Genomic DNA, 20,518 nt, shown 5'->3' with positions numbered 1-20,518 from the left:
CTAATTCAGCATACTGTCAAGCCTCAGTTCAACGCCAGCAATCAACCTGCAGCCAGCCTGCGTTTTCTGTCCAGCAGCAGTACATTCATGCGTTTCAGTCCAGCAACAGAGTACCTCTGCGTTTTCTGTCCAGCAGTCTCAGAACCTCTGCGTTTCAGTCCATCAGCTTCCCTACAGGTCTGCGTTTCTGTCCACTGCAGTTTCCAGCCCTGAATGTTATCGGGATAGGGGGCCCTTCAGTGGGTAACGGGACCCAATCTGGTGTACAGTTCTCATCTCTCTCTCTCTCAACTCTTTAAAGTTTGAAGTATTAAAGTGGATTGCTAAACTCACGAAACTCAGGATACAGAAGACGGTGTGAGCCTTTGTGTGACAGGATCTTCCAATACAAAGACTTCCGCTGCATATCACAACCCCTCCCTCGCTAGCCAACCATCACCAGCTTCTTCCACAGACACGAGGAGGACGAAACCCATAGTGGATCCCGTGGACCCACCTTGGGCTGCTCTGGACCCACCTTGCCCAAGAGGAGTTTCCTTGGACCCGGCCTATGCATTCCACCGTGCCTGACACCCCTAGCCCCCCGGACGTCAACCACGATCCCCTCATCGGCTCCACATCCAAGACATGCTCCATCGCCCTCGAGCTACCTTTCCACATACGTAGCTAAGGGAGACCTCTCGGCCATACACATTAGCCCTATGCTTGATACTCTTGGAGAGTTGGATTTGTTTTGTTTTGTTTCCATTTTATTTTCTCTTCCATGATGAGATATGCCATGGACATTATTGCATCACTTTGGTCTCATAGGCCCATTGGGTCTTTAGGGGTGGATGCTCTCTCTCTCTCTCTCTTCACATCCAGATCGAGCTTCACATACAGAGGGGATCTTGTTGAGATTGTCTCATCCTATATCTACCTTGGTGTCACTTTCAGTGGCCCACGCTTCACCATGCTTCCTGCAACACATGCCAGAGTGACGAAGGGATATGCAGCCTTGAGCTTACTTGAGCGACAATGCTTCCCTACACATTTTCAACAGCCCAAGACGAAGGCTTTTTGACACCCTCATCACACCAACCTTGATGTATGGAGCAACCTACTGGGGGCAGATTTATCCGATGAGGATTGGTAGCGAGTCGAGAGACCCTAGGTCATGACGTTCTCCAGTATGATCCGCGGCAAACCATCAATCCCACACCAGATTATCCAATACAGTTTGTTGCAACCCCGACAGTAGTGGATGCACTCTTTAAGACAGTCACAAACCTCCATCGCATCAGTCACATGGATCCCCACAGGTGTTACGTGCACGCCCATGCCATGACTTAATCTTCAACATGAACATCATTAATCCCTGGTTAATAAGCAGTTAGGTCACCATCAGTAGCATCAGCATCATCATCATCGTTATCATCAACAGCATCACATCATCATTAGCATCATCATGGGAGTGCATGAAGGCCTGTCGGCTCTCCTCTATCTTAATCATGTTTAAGTTAGCATCTTGTTCTTGATTAGGCTTAGGGTTGTGGATCATTACAGCAAGGCTTCCGCGCATGCAACATTGGTCTCAGAGCATTCAGGCTCAGCCCACTAAGCATAGTCCCAAGAAAGGTGCACAGTTCCAGTAGAAGAATGCAGCAAGGTAGCAAATGGAGTGGTCTGCCAACATGCGAAGCCAGAGGAAGCATTCCCTGAGGGTATGTACGCAGAACCAGTACATCATTAAGCTCTCAGAGGCCTAGCATCAGGCAGGTGACCCACTACTATGTCAAGGGCAAGGGAAAGCATGCATGGGGACAACACTGAATAGATGCTTAGTTCTTCAGCAAGACCTGGAAATGGAGATCAGGAGCGCAAGTGTTTAGACAAAAAGATCAGTCAAGTCAAAGTCAGTAAGGTAGAAGTCAAATCAGAAGCAATATGTCAAAGTCAGTAGCTGTTTAAAGTTAGAAGTCCAAGGAGGAAGGATGACAGAGTGTCCACCTCGTCATCGAGTTTAGTAAAAGGGAATGTCACGTGCATGCCCATGCCATGACTTAATCTTCAGCATGAACATCATTAATCCTTGGTTAATAAGTAGTTAGGTCACCACCATCACTAGCATCAGCATCATCATCATCATTGTCATCACCAGCAGCATCACATCATCATCATTGTCATGGGAGTGTATGAAGGCCTGTCGGCTGGCAGCAGGCCTTGTGCAGCAAGCACCCGGTTCCATGGCATGGCAACACAGGTGGCAAGACCTGCAGGTAAATAAAGTGCAGCAATTATTCAAGCGTTTATTCAAAGAGTCCATGTCCACGGTAACCAGACAGCCTCTGGTAGCTGGCCGACTACTTTCCAAAGCACATATAAAAGCATAAGAGCATAATTCAATTATTCATTCAGTAGTTCAACATTACATCATTAGAAGACATCAAAAGAAGCTATGTAGAAGGGGCCAAGGTCACCCCTATGGGGCTGACCAAGGCCTAAGTCATGTACAAGCATTAAAGCCACCTTTTTGTACCATATTAAAATATGGAAAACCCTGACACTTACCTCTCGCTTCTTCTCTCTCCTCTGTCTTAATGTTTAAGTTAGCATCTTGTTCTTAATCAAGCTTAGGGTTGTGGATCAGTACAGCAAGGCTTCCGCGCATGCAATAGCAGAGGTACCCGAGGCTTGCCTTGGAGTCCTCAAGACATCTAGCACTAGAGGGCCACCCTAGAGTCCTTTTTAGACACCTAGCACTCAAGGGCCACCTTGGAGTATGGTATGCATGAGTTTCCATTAGGTCTCAGGATATGGGCTCCTCATGGACCGCCTCTGTCACATGCACTCTGCACCAAGTGCATGGTGACAAGATGGCTCATCATCAGAAGTGCATCATTTGTACAGTTGTAGAACCCAGTAGGATGATATTTGTCGTATGCCGTGACCCCATTGTACATCCTCAGTCCAGGATAAGTCAGGCACGAGCTACGTAGGTCATTCCTCAGCCTTAGTGGGTCAGTCAGTCAGTCAAGTCCCTTAACCCACTTGGAGAGAATCATTCATGCATGTAGAGTCAGTAGAAGCCTTAGGGTTTGCATCAGAAAGCACTCTGCATCTTGCATAATATGCATACATATGCCTGTGCATCATTTAGAACATCCCCAAAGCCTTAGGGAATTTACTGGGATTTATCTGGTATTTTTCCCATATTTATTAGTATTTATTTATCATTATTTGCATTATTGGGCATTTATAAATATTAATGACCAACCTCCAGTTAGTATAAATAGGCTTGCCTAGAGCCTCTTTTGCTCATTCAGTCTTCATTGTGCTAAGAGCTCTCCTCTCTCTCTTGCTCTCAGCATAAGACTAATCCATGCCCTAGTGCCCATAAGCTTTCTTCTCCAGCCCTTGAGAACCATAGCTTCAGTCCAGCCCTAGGTGTTTGTCCTCAGCCCTCAATCAGCCTGTTTCAGCACCAAAGCAGCCCGGATTCAGTCCCTTACAGTCCCCCATATTCAGCCCACAGTTCATCATAGTTCCACGCCTGAAAACCAGTAGCAAACAGCCTTCATACCTGCGTTTTGGTGCAGCCTCACAGCAGCCTACCTGCGTTTTGCTCCAGCCGTACAGTTCCAGCCCTGAAACCATCTGTTGCTGCTGCGTTTCAGTCCATAGTCCTCTCCAGACACCTGCGTTTCTGTCTACAGCAGAATCCAGCCTTGAAGATTCAGTCCACAGCAGTTTCCAGCCCTGAATCTGCTGTTTGCATCAGTATCCAGCATTCTCTGCATCATCAACACATTCAGCAGTCATCTGGTGAAGGTAACTCAGCATTCATATGTGTTTTCAGCATTCTAACAGTGTGTAGAACAGTCCACCTTCTTCTTCTTTGAGCCTCAGGTGTGCAGCCCTTCCTCATGCCCTTGGGAGGAGTGCATAGGCTCAAGATCAAGTCATCGAGGTGTTTCTACAGCAGTGTACAGATCAGCCTTACTCCGATCCTCCGAGATCTTGCGTTTGGCTTATCTACAGTCCAAAGTCATTCTCTCTAAAGTAATAAAGCAAATACTATCTCGTTATCGGGATAGGGGGCCCTTCAGTGGGTAATTCGGGACCCAATCTGGTGTACAGTGTTCATATCTCTCTCTCATCTCTTTAAAGTTTGAAGTAAATGAAATGGATTGCTAAACTCACGAAACTCAGGATACAGAAGACGGTGTGAGCATATTGTGTGACAGGATCAACCAATACAAAGACTTCCGCTGCATATCACATTGGTATCAGATTCAGATAGTCCACACACACCGTATCCTAGCGTGGGGGCATCCTCGGATGGTTAGATTGCGTTCCGGCACGACCACCGACTTCAGCATCATGTCTACAGGAGAGAGTACTCATCAGCCGGAAGACGTCTCCCCCGAAGGAGACCTTGCTCTTCCGCCTACAGCAGACACCATAGCTCTTCTAAGAGCTCAGAACCAGCTACTCATGGAGCGTCTCCAACTCTTGGAGGCAGCAGCAGCACGTCCTTCTACACCTCCAGCAGCACCCGACTACATCTCCCTCTTCTTTCAGATGGAACAACAAAGGAGAGAGGACGAGGCCCGAAGGAGAAGAGAAAAAGAAGAAAGACGGGACTATGAGGAAGCCCAACGCAGGATCGACGAAGACCGGCGTCAGGCTGAACTCGCCGCTCGGGAACACCAACGTGAGCTTGATCGAGAACGTATGCTACTCGAACACCAACGGGAAAAGGAGGCCATACACTTGAGGTATCAGCAGCTCTCCTCAGTCTCCCCAGTCATAGGTGTCACCAGCCAGCATCCCGCAGCAGCAACCACCATCATTCGCAGTCAACCGAATTTCAGCAAGTATGATGGTAAGTGTGATCATTCTTCAGTTAATCAATTTATTCATCAATTTAATGCTCATTTTCCATTAGCTAGGATCACAGACCCACAAGACAAAGTCCACTTAGCGGCTCCCCATCTCACTGGTGAGGCAGTCACTTGGTGGCAGCATTGGTCTAGTATTCATACTGACCAGGCCACAGGTGTCACAGCCTTTGACTGGGACATCTTTGTCCATGACCTGAAGACCAGATTTCTCCCGCCCCAGTACATGACCGGTCTGAAAGACGAGTTCTATGGACTCAGACAGAACGGTTCCCCAGTGCTTCAGTTTTCCGGTAAGGTTATTACTTTAGCACAGCAGTTAGGGTTATCTGAGCAGGCCAAGATGGAGCAATTCATTCGTGGATTGGACTCCAACATTCGGTTCACAGTTCGTAACTTTGAACCAAGTACTTATGACCGGGCTCTGACTCTCGCTCAGAACGAAGAAATGAAGCTCAACGGGGGCAAGCCCAAGCAGACATCTCAGTCCAGTACCAAACCCCCGCAGCAGCAATCAGCTGCACAGTCAGGGAAAGGTAACGCATCTTCTAAAGATGCTAAGAAGGACAGCAGTAATAGCTCCAGTTCAGGGGGTAAGAAGGATAAAGAACCTAAGAAAACCCCTGATGAAAAGGCTAAAGCAGGCATTACTGGAGGTTATCTTCCTCCAGAGGAGCAAAAGAAGTATCAGTCAGAAAATAGATGTTTTTTCTGTCATATTATAGGGCATGGTAAGAAGGATTGCCACAAATGGCAAGCGGCACAGGCTGCCAAAGCTCCTTCTGCCACAGTTGCTACAGCTTCCCCAGCTCCTCCAGCCCCGCCTACTACCTCAAATGCAGTTCAACTTTTACCTTCCATGCATCCTATGCCATCCGTGGTATTTGATGCTAAGCAGGAGGGTGAGAGCGATGCTGCTCAGAAGAGCCTTATCCGAGCTTATGGCTCTGCCCAGGCCCGACAGTTTGTAGTCCTTTTCGATATGGGTAGTTCTGAAGACGCCATCTCTCCCCAGTTGGCTAATAAATTGAACTGCACTTTAGTCCCATATCATTTGGATGTGGACGGGTTTACACCTGGTCTTCGCACCCACATTTCCCAGAAGGCACAGCAGTTTGCCTTTGACGTTCAGAAGGCCTCATTTCAACGGGATTTCATCGTCTCCCCTCTTTTAGGGTGTGACATGATCTTAGGAATTCAGTGGTTCCGTCAGTATGAGCCTATTCCCGATTGGGGGCAGGACACTTTTACTATTTGTAAAGGTTTTCCTGAGCCTGTCATGATTCGTGGGGATAGAAGCATTCTTGGCATCCCATTGATTTCGCATCTCCAGGCCCGACGAGCTATCCGCAAGGGAGCAGAAGGAGCACTCCTTTATATTCGTGCTCAAGCAGACCCTCCCTCATTAGTAGCATCCATTACATCTTCAGTCCCTCAGTTAGCAGACCTCCTATCCAGACACCAGGACATTATGCTTAGGGACGATCTCCCGCCCAGTCTCCCACCCTCTCGCCTTGAGGACCATCACATTGATTTGGTCCCTGGATCAGACCCTCCTAGCAGGTTTCCCTATCGTCTTTCCAAGACTTTAGAGGGCGAGTTGGAAAAGCAGTTATCTGAGCTTCTCCGAGCCGGATTCATTCGGCCTTCTTCCTCCCCATTTGCTGCACCTATCCTATTTGTCCAAAAGAAGGACAAGTCTGCACGCCTTTGTGTAGACTACAGGGCATTAAACAAACTCACTATCAAGAACAAGTTTCCTATGCCCAGGATAGAGTACATTTTGGAGCGTTTAGACGGTGCTAAATTTTTCACTAAGATCGACCTCAAGAGTGGTTACCATCAGGTCCGCATTTTTGAAGCTGACATTCCAAAAACAGCTTTCAGGACAGAACGTGGTCACTACGAGTTCGTAGTCATGCCTTTTGGGCTTACAAATGCACCCGCAACGTTCAATAAGATGATGTCTAGGATTTTCGCAGTCCACATTGGGAAGTGTGTTTTCATATTCCTTGATGACATACTAGTCTTCTCAGCCACTGCGGAGCAGCATGAGAAAGATGTGGAGAAAGTCTTGCAACTTTTGCGAGATAATCAGCTCTACATAAACGCCAAAAAGTCTATCTTTGGTGTTAAAGAAGTTCAGTATTTGGGCTACATCATCGGTTCCGATGGGATTAGACTGGACCCCTCAAAGGTTCAAGAGATCTTAGATTGGGATATTCCTAAGACCGCCCAAGAAATCCGTTCATTCGTAGGTCTTTGTCAGGCCTATAGTACCCATGTGCATCAGTTTTCCAACCTTGCAGCACCTCTTACCGACTTGCTCAAGGGGGTGAAGACTCGCAAGCAGAAAGTCTCAGTTACAGGTAAGGCACTTGATGCATTCCGTGCACTCCAGAAAGCTGCCTCAGAAGCACCTGTATTAAAGTTAGCATCATGGGACGAACCTTTCGAGGTCATCACCGATGCCAGCAATGTAGCTATAGGTGCAGTCCTCCAGCAGGACAATAGACCTGTGGCATATTACAGCAGAAAGTTGGATGTCGCTGAAAAGAATTATTCAGTATATGACAAAGAGCTTTTGGGTGTGATCACAGCGCTCAAACATTGGAAGCCTTTTCTTTATGGACAGGCTTTCACAGTGAAGACAGACCACCAAGCACTTAAGTGGCTTCAGACTATGCCAAGTGCCCAGTGGAGTGATCGACAGGCCAGGTGGAGTCAAATCTTCCAACAGTTTGGAGGTATGATTGAATACATCCCTGGTAAGCATAACCCAGTAGCAGATGCTCTCAGTCGAAAGTCCAGCATCCAGGCAGTCCAAGAAGCTACCATTCTCGAAATCACGGGGAAGGACTTAGATAGTATGAAAGACCAATATGTCGACTCCCCTGAGTTTGGTACTCAGTATAGTTTGGCCCTCACTTCTGAGCCTGGTCACTATTCAGTACAGAACGGTTGGTTGTTCTACAAGAACCGTCTCTGTGTTACTCGGGAAAAGCGTTCCGCTCTTCTCCATGATGCCCATGACTCCTTAGTTGGAGGACACAGGGGTATCAACAGTACCCTCGAGAAATTAGAACGGTCCTTTTATTGGCCAAAGATGAGGCGTGATGTCTATGCACATGTACAAGCCTGTAAGATTTGTCAAAAAGTTAAGGTTCCCCATTCAAAGAAGGCAGGTTTACTTCAACCCTTGCCTATCCCCGACGGACCTTTTATCGACATATCTATGGACTTTGTAGGGCCTCTACCAGCATCCACTGGATCCCGTAACACTCAGTGTTTTACCATTGTGGATCGCTTTAGTAAGTTCTGCATGCTCATCCCATGCAAGCATACGGCCACAGCCGAGGACGTAGCACGTCTGTTTCTCAAGCATTGGTATCCAATATGTGGTTTGCCTAGCACCATAACATCAGACAGAGATTCCAAGTTTACCTCGCATTTCTGGAGGGCATTATTTGAAAACTTTGGAACTAAGTTGCAGTTGTCCAGTGCATTCCATCCCCAGACAGATGGCCAGACAGAAATTTATAATCAATTGGCCTTCGATGTCCTCAAGTCATATTGTCATGACCAGCAGTCCAAATGGGAGCACTATCTTCCGTTGGTCCAAGCTATCTTGAACGACACTCATTCATCCAGTGTCGGACGGACTCCATATGAAGCAGCCTTTGGTCGCCGTTTTTCTTCTCTTTTGACGAGAATGGTGTCTCCATCTTTAGAGGCTAATAAAACCACGGAAGCATTTTCCGAGATCATTGAGTCAGTCAAAGACCGCTTGACCAAAGCTCAGGAAGCATATAGCAGACAGGCAAATAAATCTAGACGAGATGTCCACTTCAAGGAAGGGGATTGGGTCTATTTGCGTATCATGAAGCAGAGATTGAAACAAGTGGGCAAACGTTGTCCCAAGCTTTCATTCCGTAGTTTTGGCCCTTTTCCAATAGTTAAGAAGATAAGTGATGTCTCAATGAAGTTAAAGTTGCCTGCCAGTTGGACAATGCATGATGTTTTCCATGTTTCTTGGCTAAAACCATATGTTGGTCCAGAAGTGTTTGATGTTTCAGATGAACAGCAGCCAGACGTGGTAGACGAGGCAGAAGTTATTGAGCCTGAGCAGATCCTTCTTCATCGATGGAAGCATGGTTCCGGTCGACGGATTCGTCAGTTCTATACGAAGTTCCGAGATCGAGGCACCCACGAAGCCGTATGGCTCGACGAAGAGTTCTTCCAGGAGTACCCCCAGTTATTGGCAGACTACTTGGAAGCCATGAACCTGCCGCCAAGCTAATCAGGAGGGAATGTCACATGCACTCTGCACTAAGTGCATGGTGACAAGATGGCTCATCATCAGAAGTGCATCATTTGTACAGTTGTAGAACCCAGTAGGATGATATTTGTCGTATGCCGTGACCCCATTGTACATCCTCAGTCCAGGATAAGTCAGGCACGAGCTACGTAGGTCATTCCTCAGCCTTAGTGGGTCAGTCAGTCAGTCAAGTCCCTTAACCCACTTGGAGAGAATCATTCATGCATGTAGAGTCAGTAGAAGCCTTAGGGTTTGCATCAGAAAGCACTCTGCATCTTGCATAATATGCATACATATGCCTGTGCATCATTTAGAACATCCCCAAAGCCTTAGGGAATTTACTGGGATTTATCTGGTATTTTTCCCATATTTATTAGTATTTATTTATCATTATTTGCATTATTGGGCATTTATAAATATTAATGACCAACCTCCAGTTAGTATAAATAGGCTTGCCTAGAGCCTCTTTTGCTCATTCAGTCTTCATTGTGCTAAGAGCTCTCCTCTCTCTCTTGCTCTCAGCATAAGACTAATCCATGCCCTAGTGCCCATAAGCTTTCTTCTCCAGCCCTTGAGAACCATAGCTTCAGTCCAGCCCTAGGTGTTTGTCCTCAGCCCTCAATCAGCCTGTTTCAGCACCAAAGCAGCCCGGATTCAGTCCCTTACAGTCCCCCATATTCAGCCCACAGTTCATCATAGTTCCACGCCTGAAAACCAGTAGCAAACAGCCTTCATACCTGCGTTTTGGTGCAGCCTCACAGCAGCCTACCTGCGTTTTGCTCCAGCCGTACAGTTCCAGCCCTGAAACCATCTGTTGCTGCTGCGTTTCAGTCCATAGTCCTCTCCAGACACCTGCGTTTCTGTCTACAGCAGAATCCAGCCTTGAAGATTCAGTCCACAGCAGTTTCCAGCCCTGAATCTGCTGTTTGCATCAGTATCCAGCATTCTCTGCATCATCAACACATTCAGCAGTCATCTGGTGAAGGTAACTCAGCATTCATATGTGTTTTCAGCATTCTAACAGTGTGTAGAACAGTCCACCTTCTTCTTCTTTGAGCCTCAGGTGTGCAGCCCTTCCTCATGCCCTTGGGAGGAGTGCATAGGCTCAAGATCAAGTCATCGAGGTGTTTCTACAGCAGTGTACAGATCAGCCTTACTCCGATCCTCCGAGATCTTGCGTTTGGCTTATCTACAGTCCAAAGTCATTCTCTCTAAAGTAATAAAGCAAATACTATCTCGTTATCGGGATAGGGGGCCCTTCAGTGGGTAATTCGGGACCCAATCTGGTGTACAGTGTTCATATCTCTCTCTCATCTCTTTAAAGTTTGAAGTAAATGAAATGGATTGCTAAACTCACGAAACTCAGGATACAGAAGACGGTGTGAGCATATTGTGTGACAGGATCAACCAATACAAAGACTTCCGCTGCATATCACAGCCTCCCACCCCTTCTGTACAGTTCGGACTCCCCTTCTCTCCAGCTCTCTCATGAGACCAACCAGATTATTTGATTAGATCTTCTCAGCCTTTACACCCACTCCACGTGGATCACACCTTCGGAGCTCCCATCTAAGATGCACTTCTACAAAGATCACTTCCTCACACTCACTGAAGATGGATTCATATAGCAACCGGGCTACCTGAGTGTTCACATGTCCCATGCCATGCGGATCGCGATTGGCCAAATACGAGTTTCATCCCACTGCCTCAAAGTGGAGACAGGAAGAGTTGAGTGTGTCTTTCACAGCCGGGGAGCTCATACGAAGACCCAAGAGGAGACGATATGCCGAATATGCCACACAGAGGTTGAGAGTCGAGACAGAGGAGCATTACATATGTCGCCGCCCAGTATACTATGAGACCCTCGGGATGTTTCACTGTCTGTTCCATGAGGGATTTGGCCCACTCTCCAAGATCATTGACTTTGCGGATCAGCATTGCTAAGGGCTCTTCCTGGTCGAGCTCCCCAAACATAGGAACATTTTCTTGAGAGAGCTTCGGCCCCAGCCACCCCGACCCCTCCCTCGCCAACCACCATCACGAGCTTCTTCCAGGCCCAAGAGGAGTAGGACACCCATACAGTGGATCCCGTGGACCCACCTCGGGCTGCTGCAAATCCACCTCGCTGGAGAGGAGTTACCTTGAACCGGGCCTCCACATTCCAGCGTGCTCGATGCCCCCGGCCCCATGGACGTCAACCACAATCCCCTCATTAGCTGACATCCTCCATCGCCATCGAGCTACATTTCCCCATGACATAGCTGAGGGAGACCTTTGAGCCATACTTATGTTACGAGTTCAAATTCCTTACACAACTAAGAACAATTGTTCTTCAAATGGGAGGAGTGTTACAAGTATGAAATTTATGTTAATTTCGATGCTCAATATTTTGTGTCAAATATGCTTAAGTAATATGTGTGTAGGAACCATGTAAGCCCAATGGAGCGTGCGATGCAACCACGTGTACGAGAGATAAAGATAGAGAGAGAGAAGGGGGAAAGAGAGAGGTGGGAATAGGGGTTTCACACAGTACACCACGTTGAGCGGGGAACAGGCCCCACCCCCTCTTCAGGAATTTATTTCAAGAACAATCCACGGGCTTTTCCAAGCCAAGACCAATACAACAAATGAATACAATATCAAACAAAGTGTCGATGTCGAGATCAGGCCGAAGTCGATGTCCAGGCACAAGATAACTGATGCTGAGCTCACCACGAGGATGACCCACAAGAGTCTTACACCAAGCTAGTACCAATATCCAAATTCTGAGGCTTTCAAACACCCTCAAGAACTTCTTCACGTGATATGGACAGGAACCCCAAGATGACAAACTCGAAGGTGATAACTGCTGGATAAAACAGGGCCGTACAAGATAGCGAATGGCTGGTTTTACTGCTGTTGATGGCTGAAGAAGAGATGGCAGCACAGTAGAGAACAAGGCTGTGCTTCCGAGCTTGTTCAGGCAGATCGGGGCAATGCTTATGGCGCCAAACGGTGCTCTCCAAGGCAGCAGATAGTACTGGCGGCACTCAGAGGGAAGACGGCGCTCAGAGACAGCGATTCTGAGGAGGTGCATCAGTGTTAGTGTACAGAGCAGGGGTGGCGCACAGCTGTAGTGAAGGCGGTGACGGCACAACAAGGCAGAAGCTGCGCAAGCAAGGGCGGCGGCTGTATGCAAAGAGACTCAGGCGGCTGGCGCTGGCGATTGGGCGGCGCTACTCTCAGGAAGGCGGAGGTGCACAGGAGGTGTAGTAGAAGCAGGGTATCGCTGATGTACAGATGAGCGCTACAGGTGGCAGCTGGTGGCTGGCGGAGCAACAGTGGTAGTCGATGCTGCAAAGGTGGCGCAACCAGACAGTAGGAGGTGCAGGCGGCGCACAGTTTTCAGGGTGGCGGAGCAGTGGCACTGCTGGGGTGGCTGCCAGCGGCTAAGATAGAGGAGATGGGTGGCGTGTCAAGAGAGAGGGAAAATTGACGTTAATGACTCTTCACAAGATCTCCTTAATCTCCACGGGTACTTTCTATGCCTCACCAAGAAGATATTGGCTCCTTATATACTTGCCATGCTTTTGCCATACTTTGCTTTTGCTTTTCTTTTAAATATTATTTTAATAATAGCCAAAAATCTTGATTTTCTTTTACAATCTTTAGGGCCTTGCTTTTTGGCCCTAGAGCAGCTTTTTGGAAAAGCGATCTTTAGCTTTTGATCCAATTCGATGTCCTCTTTCCAACGGTGCCCTCAGCTTTTCGGTCAACAAAGTTTGCCTTTTGCTTTTTCCTGCTTTTTGACCAAGATGGGTGCTTTTTCCAATGCCAGCATTAGGAACCCTGTTTCCATGTGTCCATCATTATGTCCATGTGTCCAAGCATGAGTTCTATCATATGAAAAGAGCATGGAGGACCAAATAGTTACATTTCCTCCCTCTTATATCACAGTTGTCCTCAACCGTGGCATGCATATGATCGTGGTACTAGCCCCATCTGGTGCTCTTGTGCATCTGGTCTTTCCTCATATATGTGGTGCCTTCTGCTCCTCTAGCAACATCTTTATGCCTTTCTTTGACCGATGTCCTTGTTCTTGATGATACATGTTCTTCATATCCTGTAACAGGGGTTAGAAATAATAAATGCATACTCACCTTCTGCAAAAACTAGACACAAGCTTGTCAACAAACAAGTATACATCATTTGCGTCTACTGGGTATTCCACGTGCTGGCTAGGTAGTATGGAGCCCAGTGGACTATCACATGCCATAAATCCAAGCATTGTTCACGCATCAAAAACAGCACACAAAGTCAAAGAAATTCAAATAGACATTAGTTTGCAAATGATCCTCCTGTTCATGGATTGTCCTGTCTGGTTTCATCGAAACCGTGCTGAGCCATCTAGTCACTAGGACCACTCAATCTACCCTCAAGGCCATCTAGTCGCTATGACTGCCTCCTGAGAGTTCATCAATAGTCATATGGGCCATCTGGTCACATTGACCGCCCGACTATGAAATCCAATACAATCATTTGGGCCATCTAGTCACAATGACCGCCCGACTACAAAATCCAATATAGTCATCTGGGCCACCTGGTCGCTGACTACAAAGTCCAATATATCTGGCATCGTTGTCGTCCAATGGGTCTTCTGGCATCGCTGCCTCCCATTTGCAAATCTTGCTCCTTAGGCTTTCGAGCATTGTTGCCACCCAAACTAGAGAATATCCAATTAAGACCAATACATAAACAAGATAATGATCAATTCCATTTCAGTATAAATATATACAATGAAGAGGGCTAGGGATACAATCCCTCCCTCTTAAATCTGTCTTGATCACAAGACGTTTCAAGCCTGTACTTCAAATACATCTGGACCAACTGCTTCCTCATAAGCTCAAAGAATATCTAGGACTCTTCTGGCATCCATTTCGCATCCATAGGCAAATAGTTCTTAAACTTCAAGAGGAATTTCCTGACCACTGTCCTTCCTCTTTTTCTCACGGAATGGAATACAATTTGTTTCGACTGTAAGATTTCTTCTTGTCCTTCCACTTCTAGTGGAAGGACAAGATTTCTTCTTGTCCTTCCACTTCTAGTGGATCCTCCAATATAGGCTCTTAGTCCTGTATATGGCTTCAATAAACTGACATGGAAGGCATTATTGTTAGCAGTCATCTCCTTTCTGTATATTTACACCAGGGCCTCTATTGTGGGTATGCCCGCCCGGATTAGGTGTTTTCTCATTTTTTCCTTATTTTTTCTACAGTGGGAGGGTGTCCTGTGCATGTCGGCTACCTCTGTATGCTGGTCGACTACAGGACTGTGTATTCAGACACTGGCCGACTGCTCCTTGCTTCTCTTTGCTACTGGCTGACTTCACACGTGTGAAGGCCGACTGTTTGATGTTGGCCGACTTGAGATGCAGCAATCGGGTGTCTATATGGGTGTTGTCGGCTGTCCTACTGTTGGCCGACTGCACATGTGGGGCCATATAAAATGGCCCCATGGCCCCCCACTTGTTGTATTAGGTTTTCGGGATTTTCTTGTGTATATAGAGCAGAGTTACACGCCTCTCTCTCTCCTTCTCCATTGCTGTATTTTTCTGCACTGCACTTGCTCTTGTGTTCTCAGATTTTGTCATCATCTCCGTTGCATATTCTGACAATTATGTATCCTCCAATGATCTGGAAGGTCCAAACGATAACATACATTGTTGATCTTCTTGGTAACCTGAAAAGGTCCATAATATTTGGGGAGCAAGCTTGGGTTCCTTGAGCTCCTTAGCTTTTGACTTTCTAAGTCTTGCTTTTTCAAATCGCAATAACACCCAATCCCCTTCTTCAAAAGCGACCTTCCTTTTGTGCTTATCTGCAGCTTTCTTTTGCTTGGCTTGAGATGTCTCAATAGCCTTCCAAACCTGTGCAAAGGCCATATCCAAATCTCTAACAAACTCGTCCGCATGGAAGATCTCTTCCTTGGTCTTAAAAATAGGCAACAACAATGGTTTGCCATAGATAATCTCAAAAGGAGCTTTGCATTGTCCATCTTGAGAATGATAAGCCGAAGAAAAACTCAGCTTTGTCTCCATATTGTCAAAAAGTGCCCTCCAAAAGAAACTGATAGTCCGAGGATCTCTATCCCCTACAATGGATTTTCCAAATCTTCAAGGCATGAATGATAGCCACCAATTCTTTTTCGTATGTAGGTGTGGTCTTTTCGGCTCCTTGCAGTCTTCGACTCTCATAGGCCCCAACATGGCCCTCTTGGTTCAAGACTGCTCCAATGCAATCTCCTGAAGCATCACACTCTACCATGAATGGCTTTGACAAATCTCGAATAATCAATATCGGTCCTTTACTAGCATAAAACTTTAGTGATTCAAAGGATTCTTTTTCAGCTTTGGTCCACCGAAATCCCACGGCTTTCTTTGTCAAATCATGTAGTCGACTTGCTACCACAGCAAACCACTTGATGAACTTCCTGTAATAAGAGCATAAGCCAAGGAAACTTTGAACTGCATGCACACTAGTCAACTCTGGCCATTCCACAATAGCCTTGACCTTTTCTGGGTCCATCCTGACCCCTTCCTTGGACACTATATGGCCCAAGTAGTGAATCTCTGACAAAAAGAACTCTCTTCTTGCTATTCACATACAACTTGTGCTTCTGCGATTCCTGAAATACCATATCCAAGTGCTTCCGATGCTCTTCTTCATTCTTTGAACACACAATAATGGCATCAAAGAAAGTAGTTGCAAACTTTCTATGTGCTCGAAATATTCTTTCCATCATTCGATTGAAGGTAGCCCGGGCATTGGTAAGACCACCAAATACTCATAGAGTCCAAAGGTAGTCCTGAATGCGGTCATATGAATGTCCTCTGGAACAATCCTGACTTGATGGTAATCACTCTTCAAGTCAATCTTGCTAAAGATAGTGGCTACATCCAATCTATCCAGGATATCGTCAATCCTAGGGATAGAAAACCTGTTCTTTACAGTGATCTTATTAAGAGCCCTGTAATCAATACACATACACCAAGAACCATCCTTTTTCTGAACCAATAAGATTGGGGAGCAAAAAGGTGATGAGCTAGATCGAATCAATCCCTTTTCCATAAGCTCAGTCACTTGCTTCATAATCTCCTCTTGTTAAGCCTGACTCACTCGATAACAAGGTCTGTTAGGAGGTGAGCTTCCTACTATCATGTCAATCTTATGATCTTCCAGTCTCTTTGGAGGTAGCTCTCCTGGAAGAGTATCTGCAAAACAATCCTCATACTTCTTTAGGAAATCTTTCCTTTCATGATTAAGAGTTGAGAGTGACTCATCACCCTCAGATTCCTTTGGATCTCTTACATATATCAAGTACGAGGAAATAGATTACTTTATTGCTTTAGGAACTTGTACATGACTAATGAGTGGAATGGAATTCCCCTGAACTTCTACATCAAGAGTTACATTCTTGCCTTTAAAAGGAAACCTAATCTTATTTCCAACCCAATCAATGGCCGGGTCTATCTTCTTATGCCAAGGTGTATCCAAAATCACATCACAATGTCCAATTTTGCCAACAACAAAGTTCTCATGATCCGCATAGTCTCCAATTTGTAAGCGGAGCTTTCCCAAAATAGAAGTCACCTCGACTGACGTACCTTCAAAGGCGGCACCTGCTGTAATAGGAGTTCCGAACCTATCCGAAGGGAGTTTCATGGCTTCAACCACTCGTGGATGGATGTAGTGGTGGGTAGCACCATTATCGAAGTGAATAAGTACTGGTTGGTTTGCCACTTTGCCCCAGGCTTTGAAAAGTTGCCTCTTCTCTGGTTGTGTATCATCTTGATGTTGGAGTTCTTTAGGTAATGCGTTACTTTGGGGCGGTTTGGCTTCTTGATTTGGTTTATCAGGACATTTTGCAGCCATGTGTCCTTTCTTTCCACATAGGAAACATTTACCTTCTTTGACATACTCCTCGAGTTGCTTGTGGGATAGCTTCTTTTGGTACAATGGGGGTTTATCCTCATTTTTGTTCTTCTTTTCTTGTGGCTCGTTCCTTGCTTGAGATCCCCCTTTGAACTTCTTCTTTTGGGACGAGTCTCGATTCTCATTCTTTGATTTGCCCACCATCTAAGGCATATATAGAGCTTCGGCTTGCAAGGCTTTGTCTTGGGCTTCTTCCAAGGTTTTAAGTCCCGTCATATAGACTGCTTGCAAAAGCTTTGGTTGCAATCCATTGACAAACTTTCGCATTTCCATCAATGGTGGGATAGGAGTATATGAGGTAAACTTCAATGAGACGGCTGAGAAGTTATTAAGATATGCTGCTGCACTTTCTCCCGTCTTTTGCTTTACTTCATCCCATTCCTTCTGTACATCTGCCTCGAAGGTTGCGGGAAGAAACTTCTTGTTGAACATGGTTTTGAAATCAACCCATAAAGTAGACTCGGTCCCATCTTGAACCACTTTTAGCCACCATTTCAAGGCGGCATCTTTTAAGTGCATATGGACCATGCGGAGTTTGGACTATTCGGAGAAGTCCTCTCCTCCAAAGGCGACGTCAAACTGTTTAATGAAGGATAGAGTGTCACGTGCACACTATTCAGGTGTACAGTGACATGGCATCATTTTAGCATCATAAACATCATCAGGATTTATCAGGCATTTTATGGGCATCTAAATGAATGTTTTCAGCATGTACCACATGGTATGGGTTGGATTCAACATTGTAGCATCACATTAGCCATCTAGACCAGCATTTGGGGCTTGTGGAGGCAGCCGACAGCATGTTTACATCAGCGTTTCAGCCAACCAGCATTTTATACCACTTTATGGCATTTATGGTATTTTATGGCAGTCGTGGGCTTTCTACATCTGGCCGACTGCAGCCAAGCTCAGTCCCCCATATAAATAGAGACTCATCAGCGTTTTAGTCCATGGAAGGGGCATCTGACATCAATGTTTCAGCCCTTCATCGCATTCAGTCCAGCATCGCATACAGTTCAGCATATTCAGCCATCTTCCCAACTCCTACATAGAGGGATACTAGCATACAAGTGGTGGAACTCAGCATTGGAGTCAAGACAGCCATCCTTCATCATTATTCAGCATGTTTCCCTCTTTTCCAGGGGTAGACATCATCTAGGACAGCATAGATCCATTTGGATCTCATTGTAACCGCATTCATCATCTAATATAGCTGCATTGCATTGGCACTATCTGTCTTTCTTAAGCATCATTAAGTGCAGTTTAGTTAGACTAAGGTTGTGTTTACGACGGTCAAAGACCCCACATGTCACATAGAGCTTTCTGGGTGTCCCGCTTTCCATAAAAGGTATCAAACTTCATACGCTTGTCTCTCCCGGCTTGAAATCCACTTTGCCAGTTGAAGGCTCCTTTGTCTTCTTCTCTTTTGTTAGGCCAGAAGAGGCTGCATCTGATAGAGCGGGTCTAGGGGTAGCTTCTTTCTGTCCTCCATGAGTGATGGATCAGGTGACTTTGGGTTCTTCTCTAATGGTAACCTCTTTACCTCGTAAGTACGCTATGGCGACTTCCACACCTTCGACTTCGGTGGTCTACTGTTTGATAAAGTCTTCGAACATCTGAGCTCTTCTGTAGTCTTGTTCCTTCTTGGCTCTCCAAGCTAGAAACTCTTCTTCTTGAAGGTAGTTTTTGAACTTTTGAAAGTCTCAATATTCAGCTGATGTCATGACTGCGGTCTCATGAGAGACAGATTAGCGGCCTTGGATTCCTCCTTGATGCTCTGGGTTGGATTCATAGTTGTTCCCTTCTTGAGGCCCTTGGTCTCCCTCAATTCTCGACATGGTTCTGTCACCCCAAAAAAGATTTCTTCAAGAGAAATCCTTGCTCTGATACCACTATAAGCCCAATGGAGCATGCACTGACAGATGCAACCACGTGTACGAGAGATAAAGATAGAGAGAGAGAGAGAGAGAGAGAGAGAGAGAAGGGAGAGAGAGAGAGAGAGAGAGAGATGGGAATAGGGGTCTCACATAGTACACCACGTTGAGTGGGGAACAGGCCCCACCTCCTCTTCAAGAATTTATTTCAGGAACAATCCATGGGCTTTTCCAAGCCAGGACCAATACAACAAATGAATACAATATCAAACAAAAGTGTCGATGTCGAGATCGGGCCAAAGTCAATGTCGAGGCAAAAGATAACTAATGCCGAGCTCACCACGAGGATGACTCACAAGAGTCTTTCACCAAGCTAGTACCAATATCCAAATTCTGAGGCTTTCAAACACCCTCAAGAACTTCTTCACGTGATACGGACAGGAATCCCAAGATGACAAACTCTAAGGTGATAACTGCTGGATAAAACTTGACTGTACAAGATAGTGAATGGCTGGCTTTACTGCTGTTGATGGCTGAATAAGAGATGGCAGCACAGTAGAGAACAAGGCATCTTTGCCAAGAGCACCCCTGAACCTGAGGCTAGACATACCCCTACCAGAGAGATCACTCAAAACTTTCCAGGAGAAAATCGTGGGATAGGAAACAGGGAAACGGAAACAGCCCCTCCTGAGAAACGGAGTTTCCACAATTTTTGACTAGGAAACGGTCAATTCCTGTTACTATGCTTCAGACTCAGTGTGAGTTCTCTAGTGTCGGGCATATGCTAGAGTTACACGACAACTGAGGGAGTGGGAGGTGTCAGTGCATTTTAACTTGGGAATTACACATGCCCATTGGGTGCATAAGATGAGATTCCGAGGGGTTTGTCCAGCTGCCCAAAGCATTGAAGGCTTTTTCTCCATATGGAGAACCAGCTTGTTCTTGGCTCTATAAACAGCCAACAGGCAACCAGCCTTGGAAGAGTCTCCACCTTATTATCATGGTTTCCTGTCTAAGTTTGTCTAGCATAGATTTTTTGTTGCTGCTGCATCAGGTGTATGTATTGTGTTTTCCAACCCTTCACTTAATTCTGGTGCATATACAATCTCACTCTTCCTACTCAAATGACAGTCTACAAAATTGATTGTTTTTTTTTTTTGTTTGCAAGAAAAGAAAAAGGAAAAAAAGTGCGTAGTTGGGGGGGAGGGGGGGTGTTCGAATGCACCTGAGGGAGCTTCTTGTCATCGTCTGATAAGGAATCCATCGCATTCCAAAAAACACCATCCACTAAACTCTTCTCATCTTCATCATTCAAATCTAACTTTGCCATCTGCACGCACACACAGACTCACACACTCAAGCACATGCAAACACCATCACACACACACACACACACACACAGGGCACAAGAAGAAAAAAAAAAAAGGGTATCGAGCACCCATCATTATTACGATCTATTACATATTTGTTTTA

General features: G+C 46.0%; 1 protein-coding gene across 2 annotated transcripts in view; it reads right to left on the bottom strand.

Annotated features, from left to right (window-relative positions):
• MTR4 (RNA helicase, ATP-dependent, SK12/DOB1 protein) overlaps positions 1–20,518 on the bottom strand; it is a 72,342-nt gene that overhangs the window by 32,948 nt on the left and 18,876 nt on the right. For both annotated transcript variants that reach the window (XM_086812184.1, XM_086812185.1), the window contains exon 5: positions 20,271–20,375. In XM_086812184.1, the coding sequence (XP_086668310.1) occupies positions 20,271–20,375 (105 nt within the window). The remainder of the gene's footprint in view (positions 1–20,270; positions 20,376–20,518) is intronic.

Source organism: Cibotium barometz, chromosome 18, assembly GCF_041138505.1.
Source record: "Cibotium barometz isolate CiBa-2024 chromosome 18, ASM4113850v1, whole genome shotgun sequence".
Classification (NCBI taxonomy): Eukaryota; Viridiplantae; Streptophyta; class Polypodiopsida; order Cyatheales; family Cibotiaceae; genus Cibotium; species Cibotium barometz.
Note: the sequence above shows the minus strand (reverse complement) of the source record. Positions and strands in the feature narration are given on the sequence as shown.